General features: G+C 36.2%; 1 protein-coding gene across 2 annotated transcripts in view; it reads right to left on the bottom strand.

Moving 5' to 3' along the window:
- Positions 1-6,499: 6,499 nt before the first annotated feature.
- Positions 6,500-9,367, bottom strand: part of GPATCH2L (G-patch domain containing 2 like) — a 63,758-nt gene continuing 60,890 nt past the window's right edge. Inside the window, exon 10 of one of the 2 annotated variants that reach the window (XM_059914719.1) lies at positions 6,500-7,239. In XM_059914719.1, the coding sequence (XP_059770702.1) occupies positions 7,196-7,239 (44 nt within the window). In that variant the 3' untranslated portion in view covers positions 6,500-7,195. The remainder of the gene's footprint in view (positions 7,240-9,367) is intronic. The other variant, XR_009500967.1, reaches the window with a different exon arrangement.

Below are 9,367 nucleotides of genomic sequence, written 5' to 3'. Positions count from 1 at the left end.
TGTCTGCAATTTGTCCTGATATAAGGAGTGAAGTATGGGTTCAGTTTTTTTTTTTTTTTTCCAGAACACTATTCAGTGGTCCCCACTTCCTGAATCTTTTCCCCACTGATTGAAAAGCCACCTTTATCATGTACTCAATTCCCATATGTATTTACGTCTATTTCTGAACCGTTTTGTTATGCTGATCTGTCTGACTATTCACAAATTATTACCACACTGTTTTAATTGCTGTAAATTTGCAAATTTTAAAATATCTGTAGAGTTAATCTCCCTCTATCACCATCCTTTTCTTTCCTGGATACTCTTATTTATTTTTCCATATGAACTTCAGAATCAGCTTGTGTAAATCTTTTTTTTTTTTTAATCCTATTGGTATTGTTACTGGATATCACATTAAATTTATAGATTAAGGAGAGGTGACATCTTTATGATACTGAGTGTTCCTACAGAAGAACATAATATGTCTTTCCATTTGTTCAGGTCTTGCTTTATGTCCCTCATTAGCATTTTTAAGTTTTCTACAAATAATGTTTCTTAAGTTTATTCCTAAGTATTTTATATCTTCTATTTTCTGCTATTATAAAATGGCCTTTTCTTTCCTTAGAGCATGTAATTGGACACTGCATACAAAGGTTATTTCCTAAAAATTAATTTTGTACAAATTTAATTTATTAAATTCTTATATTGTTTGTAAGTTTTTGGTTAGTCCTCCTTAGTTTCTAAGTAAACAATCCAGTCATATCATCTACAAATTATAAGTCTAACCTCTCTTCCTTTCTAATTTCTATACCTTTAATTTCTTTCTCTTGTCTAATTGTTTTGTCCAAGTCCTACAGAACAATTTTAAATGATGGTGATGATTAGTGGACATCTTTGTCTTGTTTCTGACTTTAAGGAAATTGCTTCTCTAATTCTCAATTAAGCATGATGCTGGCTTTGGATTGAGATAAACATATTTTATCATATTAAGGAAACACCCAGTTAGTCTTAATATTAAATGATCCTGTGTTCCTGAAATAAGCATCACTTAGTCATGGTGAACTACTCTTAGCCAGAGCCCGCCTGACTGGGTTCAAATCCTAGCACCATTACTTATTAGTTGAGTTCAGGCAGGACACTTTATCTCTTTTTGACTCAGTTTTCTTGTCTGTAAAATAGGGGTGATAAGAATATCCACCTCACTATGTTGCTGTAAAAATCAAACAACTGTGGAAAGTTGAGCATCTTTTCATATGTTTAAGGGGCATTTGCATTTTTTTCTGTGAACTGTTTGAATCATTTCTCTATTTTCTATAAGACTGACTCTATTTTTAGAAGCTCTTTATAAACTAGAGATATTAGCGCTTAATCTGTGATATAAATTGAAAATGTTTTCCCAGTTATCACTTGTATTTTACTTTACTTTGTTATGTTTGAGATGCAAAAGGAATGTTTTTTGTTTGTTTTTTGTTTTTTTAGCATAGCCAAATATATCTCTGCTGTACCTGGATTTTTAAGTCATACTTAGTCTGGAGGATTACATTATTGGCCCCAATTCTTCACCCTTCTCTGTATCCCCATGCTTTACCATGTGAATTACAATCCCTTCCACCAAATGGGTGGATATTTTCCTACTGATCCAAGGAGACTGAAAGACATGTGGCGTTATTATGCAATAATTAACCAATACTGTTAGGAAAGTTTCCTCACTCCCATGTTACACAGCAGGGGTTGACAACCTTTAAAAAACTATTTAAAATATTTTAGCGTTCATAACCAGATATGATCATGTCTTTTTCCTCCTTCTCCTTGTTTATTAAACCCTTCAAAAGTGAAAAAAACATTCTTACTTAGCTCTCAGTAGCCCAAAAATAGACTCACAGATTTAGACCAGCCAGCCTACTGAGGAATTCATCTTATTTTTTCTAGTAATTTTATGGTTTAATATTGTACAATTAAATCTCTGATAAATTTGAAAATTATCCTGGCCCATAGCATGAGGAACAGATCAATTTTCGTTTTCCATATGGCTATCCAGTTATCCCAATACCATTCACTTTTATAGTCCATCTTTTCCCCCCACTGACTTAAGGCACCACCTTTTATTTTATTTTATTTTTTACTGAAGTATAGTTGATTTACAATATTATATTTCAGGTGTACAGCACAGTGATTCAATATTTTTATAGATTATATTCCATTTAAAGTTATTACAAAATAAGGGCTATACTTCCCTGTGCTGTACAATATATCCTTGTTGCTTATGTATTTTATACATAGTAATTTGTATCTCTTAATCCCCTACCCCTATTGTGCCCCTTCCCACTTCCCTCTCCCCACTGGTATCCACTAGTTTGTTTTCTATATCTGTGAGTCTGTTTATTTTGTTATATACATTCATTAATTTTTTTAGATGCCACGTCTAAGTGATAACATACAGTATTTGTCTCTAACTTATTTCACTAAGCATAATACTCTCTAGGTCCATCCACATTTTTGCAAATGGCAGAATTTCATTCCTTTTCATGGCTGAGTAATACTCCATTGTGTATATATAGAGAGCTATAGATATAGATTTATGCCACATTTTCTTCATCCATTTGTCTGTTGATGGATACTTGTGTTGCTTCCACATCTTGGCTATTGTAAATAATGCTGCTATGAACTTTGGGGTGCATGTATCTTTTTCAATTAGTGTTTTCAGTTTTTTTGGATATATACCTAGAAGTGGAATTGCTGTGTCATATGCTAGTTCTATTTTTAATTTTTTGAGAAACCTCCATACTGTTTTCCACAGTGGCTGCACCAATTTACATTCCCACCAACAGTGTACGAGAGTTCCCTTTTCTTCACATCCTCACCAACATTTGTTATTTTTGATGATAGCCATTCTGACAGGTGTGTGGTGATATCTCACTGTGATTTTAGTTTGCATTTCTCTGATGATTAACGATGTTGAGCATCTTTTCATGTTGGCCAGCTATATGTCTTCTTTGGAAAATGTCTTTGGCCCTTCTTTTTTTTTAGTTGCAGTATGGGGGATCTTTTTTTTTTTTTTTTTTTGGTTGTGACATGTGGGGTCTTTAGTTGCGGCATGTGGGATCTAGTTTCCTGACCAGGGATCGAACCCAGCATTGGGACTGTGGAGTCATAGGAACTGGACCACCAGGGAAGTCTCCAGCCCATTTTTTAAATTGGGTTCTGTGTTTTTTGATGGTGAGTTGTATGAGCTGTTTTACATATTTTGGATATTAACTCTTTATCAGTCATCTCATTTGCAAATATTTTCTCCCACTCAGTAGGTTGTCTTTTCATTTTGCTGATGGGTTTCCTTTGCTGTGCAAAAGCTTCTAAATTTAATTATGTCCCACTCGTTTATTTTTGTTTTTATTTATTTTGCCTTAGGGGACACATCCAAAAAAATATTGGTACGATTTATGTCAAAGAGTGTTCTGCTCATTTTCTCTTCTAGGAGTTTTATGGTTTCAGGTCTTACATTTCAGTCTTTAATCTACCTTGAGTTTATTTCTGTACGGTGTGAGGAAATGTTCTAATCTTATTGTTTTACATGTAGCTGTCTAGTTTTCCCAGCACCACTTATTGAAGAGACTGTCTTTTCTCCATTGTATATCCCTGCCTCCTTTGTGGTAAACGACCTTAGGTATGTGGGTTTATTTTTGGGTTGTCTATTCTGTTCCACTGATTCATGTATCTGTTTTTGAACTCACCACCTTTATTGTACCTTGAATTTTCATATGCAATTGGGTCTATTTCTGAATTTTCTATTGTGTTCCACTGGTCTATTCATGTGCCTATACCTCATTTTCAGTTTTTGAGACTTTATGTTTTAATACCCTCCCCTCCCAAGTGCTTTTTAAGGGTTTTCTTGGGTTAGTCTTGCACACTTGTTCTTCCAAATGAACTTTATAATTAACATACCTAGCTCCAGAAAGAGCTAGACATTTCCAGCATTTTCAGTGGATCACACAAAATCTTTCTACAAAGAACATACAGTCTCAGCTTTTAAACTATTGACTAGATTTGTCTAATGTTACAGAATTAACCAAGCTTTCTATTTCTCCCAATTGAGTTTTGGTAAATCATATCTTTCTAGATATCTGTCCATTTTGTCTAAGCTTTCAAATTTATTGGCTAACGTTGTTCATAGCACTACCTTATTAACTTTTAAATCTCTAAATCTATAACTATATACCCCTTTGATTCCTAATATTTTTGTGCCTTCCCTATTTTTTCTTAATTAATGATGTTAGAGATTTGCCTATATTATTTGTCTTAATTTCTGGCTTTGTTGATCTCTCAATTATATGTTCATTTTCTATAGCATTAAGTTCTGATCTTACAACTTTTATTACTTTTGCCTTCTCTATTATTCTTTTCTAGAAGAATAATGTTTTTTTTTTAGTAAGTGTAAATGTAGAATGCTTACCCCATAAATTTTCAGTCCTCTCTTCTTCTCTAACTCAAAACATTTCAGACCATAAATTTTCCTCTAACTATCCCTTTAGCTGTATCCAAAGAGTGTTAAGGCATAGGATTTTTATATTATTAGTTATAAGTATTTTCTAATATCCATTAGGATTTTTTCATTGATTCATTGGTTTAGATATGTTATTAAATTTCTAAACGCATTAGAAAATCACCCCCCCTTTTTGGCTATTGTCTTTTAAATTTACTTTCTTTGTGATTAGAGTGTGATCTATGTGACTCTAATCTTTGGAATTTACTAAGGTTTGCTTTATGGCCTAAGAGTCAATTTTTATAAATTTTCAATCTGTGCTTGAAAATAATGTGTAATTCTTCATATTCTTGGGTGTGATTCCATTCATGCCCATTACACTAAGCATATTTGTTATTTAAATATGCTATATTCATAACCATTTCTGTCCACTTGTCATTTCAATTACTGAAAGAGTATATTTTAAACTTAGTTCTGCTTATGTATATTGAGGCTATATTATTAAGCTTAGTTGAGAATTAGTATATCCCCCTGACAAATTGAACCATTTATCAGTAATTGAACCAATGTTTATTATTTTGTAGAGATTATCCTTACTTTCTCTGATATCTGCCTCGTATATTTTTTCCATCCTTTTCCTTTTCAATCTTTCTTTAAAGTTTTAGATATGTCTCTTATAAAGAGCATATAGCTGGATTTTCAAAGTCCAGTATTATAGGCTTTATCTTTCAACTGGAGTAATTCATTTACACTTTACTACTACATTTACTACTATATTTGAATCCTTTTACCACCTTATTGTATACTTTTTATTTTTCTTAACTTTCTAATTTATTTTCTTATCATTCCTTTATCCATTATTAGTTTAAATGCTATATTCTTTACATTTATTCTTTTAAAAGTTACTCCAAATATTTTAACAGCTCTACTTACCTAAAGTCCCTAACTAATAAGACTCTTTACTCTCCTCTTGAAAAAGTAAAGGGTGGAAGGAAGGACATGTTAACTCTCATCAACCCCCTTCAAAAGTATATGCTTTTGTTGCCTGGTGTTCTGAAGCCTCTCTTTGACTTCTTGAAATATATTTAAAACATGTGTAACATGTTTATATTCTGTGCTAATAAGTACAATATCTAAGTTGTTTGTGAGTCTGATTCTCCTGTATGTTGTTTCTGATGACTTGCACTCATGGTACTTATTTCCTTCTTTGGTTTGTGGTTTTTAACTGCGAGCTACCCAAATTCTTTGTAACTTTATCTGTGGGAATTCTTTGATACCTAGATTGAAGTTTCATTCCTCCAGAGAGAATGTATGTTTGCTTCTGCCAGTCATCTGGGGTTACCACCTACCTGGGTCCATTGTAAATTAAATTCCCACTTGCAGTATTTTGGACCACACGAGTAGTATAAATTTGGGCCATAAACCTCTATAAGGGGCAACTTGTTAAAAATTTTTAGGTTAAAATAAAAGCTTTTCCTCCATCCAGGGCCAAGGTCAAGAAAGGCATGTTCCCTTGCTGTTATTTCTGCTTGGTGGGTTTATTTAGTATCTACCCTTACACTGTAAGTGTAGCACTTTGAGGGTCCTCGCTCTGTGGGAGACCTCAGATCTCCCTGCCTTGAGCAGACCCTGCTTTACCTCCTGCACGCATCACAGTCATCATGACAGAGACTCAAGGAGACCAGCTCTCAGCAGATACCTTCAGGTTGAAAGCTGGCTTTCATCTTACTTGCCTCCCAAGTTTCGAGCTTTCACATCCCTTTTTGACCTCTACAGATTCTTTCATTTCTTGCCACTGCTTTGTGCATTTAAGATGTTTTTGGACCCTCAATGATCAATGATAAAACTAAACCCAAAAGTAAAAGTATTCAGTAAGTTAGCAGCATAAAAAATTAGCATATAAAAATCAACAGCCTTCACATATAAGAACAATAACCAAGTAGAAGACATAATGGCAGCGAAAACCCCATTTACTAGCAACAAAGATTAAATACTTAGGGATAAACTTAACAAGAAACACAAACCTATACAAGGAAAATTTTAAAACAGTCTTTAAAAGGCACAAAAATAGACTTGAACAGTAGAAATACATCCCCTGTTCTTGGATAGGATGACTCAACATTGTAAAGATGTCATTTTTCTCTAAGTTAGTTAATAAATGTGATATGATCTCAATAAAAATATCAACACACTTTTTTAAAATGGAGTTACGCTGGTTGACACTAAAGTTTATATAGAAAAACAAACATGTAAGAATAGCCAGGAAAACACTGAAAAAGAAAAATTATGAGGGGACTAGCTCTCCCAGACATTAAAACATACTGTGTTTAAGGAATTCATCTCTACCCAGTGGAAGCTAAACATTCCAGATAACCTCATTCTCACTTCCTGCAGTTAGGACATAGGCATCTGACAATCAGATCCACCTATCCCAGATTTTAAATCAGAAACTAGTGATGTAAAGAAGCCAGAAACACACAGTCCCTTCTGGTGAGGGTGGAACCCCTACATAGAGTTCCAAAGGCAGCACGCAGTGATGTGGAAAATCAAGTTCCACTTCATTATTAGTAGGGAGAATGCCTGAGACTCCAACAAAGTTTTCTGATAAAGTAAGCTCCAACATGGCACCCAAGGTCAAAAAGAGGTGAGGAAATGGGTCTGTCCCCTAAAGTCAAAATAAAATCTTACCAACAGCAGCAAGTAAAAACTGAAGCAAGTACTAGATGGGGGGTAGCCTTCTTATATGTAGAAGTGGGCCCAGGCCTCCTTACCAGTCCATGACCCTGGAAAGGACAAAGCAGAAAAGGGACCACAGTTCAGCCTGACTCTTCATGAAGAACAACTCCACCCACTAGTAAATAGGGGCTATCCATTATAGAAACTGACTAGTGTGGTTAGCAATTCTTCCTACTACAGCAGGCTTGAAGGAGGAGCAAAGAGAAGTGAGGAAAGGAGCAGACACCTTGAGTTGGCTTTCCCAGTTTACGATAATTATCAATGAATGGAAGTGCTTCACTCCAATCTGTGCTTTAAGCCAGCACAATAAGGCGGCATGGCAAAGGAACTCACTAGCACATGGGTATTAATGAAGTAATGGAGGTGAGGGCAGAGGCAGACATTCAGTCTGCATTGGACTGACCTACCGACCACTCTGCCTGAGAGGCTGAGAAAGCAGGAGGAAGATCAGGAGAGCAGGGTCAGAAGAGTCAGTATTCCAGAAAGGAAGCAGTTATATGGTATCAAGACATGAAGATCAGCCTAAGGACTAAATTTTGGCAACCAGAAGTCACTGGTGAACCGAGCAAGAACAATCTTAATGGCGGCGAGGGTAGCGGCCAGGTTTTAGCGTGTCGGCTCTCAGCCTCGGCTGCGCGTTGGCTGCACGTCTTTGCTTTAAAAAGACTGTCCCACTACCCCATTCTGGTGTAACTGGCTTGTGGTTCAGTCAAGGGAATTAGGGTTTTTTAAAATCTCCCCAGATGATCCTAGTGTGCAGCCAGGGTTAAAAACTACTGCTTCAGTGAATTGAGAATAGACAAAGTACAGGAAAGAATAGTATTTAGTGCTAGTCAAGGGGTTCAAAGGTTTGAGGAAAGGCATTTTTGTTTGAAGAGGGAGTCTTTGAATGTGTTTAAATGCAAAGCCATATGTGTCAGGAGTGAGAAGCTGTATTGAACAAGGCATCTGATCAAGGGCAAGGACCTTGAGTGTAAGAGAAGGGATTTGTTAGGGGGAGGACAGGAATTTCCAAGACAAAGAGGTGAGGAGTAAGCAGAGTTTCCCCATCTAATGCTCTATTATCTGTTAGGGGAGAGGTGAGATTAGCTGCTGGGGTTGAGAGAAGGTGGGGACTGAAAGGGTTTAAAATGGTCAGTTTGCAATAGCTACTGACAACAGGTGGGAGGTTGAGTGAGATAAATATTTAGAGCAATTCAGATTGTCACCATGATTTTGGGGTGGCAGATTTTCATGGAGAAATACATGGCCCACTGGGAGGAGCAAGGTGTAGAATCTATACATAGTGAAATGAGTTGATTTAAGTCTCACCAAGGCTACTTATAAGTTCTCTGATATTTTCTTTCCTTTTTCAGTTAAACATTTGAAAGAGGGATCTGCAAGGGTCAGAACTCACTTCTAGTGAAAGAAAACATTATTTTCATAATTTACATCTTAAAATTTTTTATATTCCCACACGTTGATAATATCTAGTAACGCTAACATTTTTGGCCAGAGGTTCTTTTAAATGGTTTTCAAGACGGAAAAGAAAAATTATGTGGTGCTTTAAAAGACTACAAAAATTGAAAGGAGAGCTAAACAGTCTATACATGTGTATTAATCATGTTTCATATTTTCAATATATCATGATGTTTTGACATCTTAAAAAAACCTTCTGGATGGGGAAAGACGAGCCCTCTCAGGGCTAGCCAGTTCTTAGAGACTGCAAAGGACTCAGCCTGCAGCATGCTTTTGATGTGCAAACTAACCAGGTCTGATGGAGCCACACCTCCTCCATCTGGCCTGCACACCCCAGAACACAATCATCCCAGGGCCAGGCATCAGGCAACTGGAGCCCACACTGTAGCCCTAAGGCCCTGGAATTATTCACTAGCCATTCCTAAACTGTTCTCCCTGCCCTGCTTTGCCTTTCCCAAGAAAATCCTGATCATGGCTCTGGCCTAAACCTATCACTTGTTCCCGTCCTCTGCCTCCTGACCCAAACTTGGTGTTTGTCCTGTGGCCCTGCATGGCAAACTGTGCCTCTTGTTTCTAGAGGAACTGTAACATTAGACTTTTCTTTCAATGGCACTGACCTTTCCGTGTCATCAGTTACCTTTACAAATAAAAATCCAGGCACAAAACATGAGCATGTGAGGAAACGATACTAGAGAACTCCTCCGTAGCCACACATAT

This window comes from Balaenoptera ricei, chromosome 2 (genome assembly GCF_028023285.1).
Source record: "Balaenoptera ricei isolate mBalRic1 chromosome 2, mBalRic1.hap2, whole genome shotgun sequence".
In the NCBI taxonomy this organism is placed as follows: domain Eukaryota; kingdom Metazoa; phylum Chordata; class Mammalia; order Artiodactyla; family Balaenopteridae; genus Balaenoptera; species Balaenoptera ricei.
Note: the sequence above shows the minus strand (reverse complement) of the source record. Positions and strands in the feature narration are given on the sequence as shown.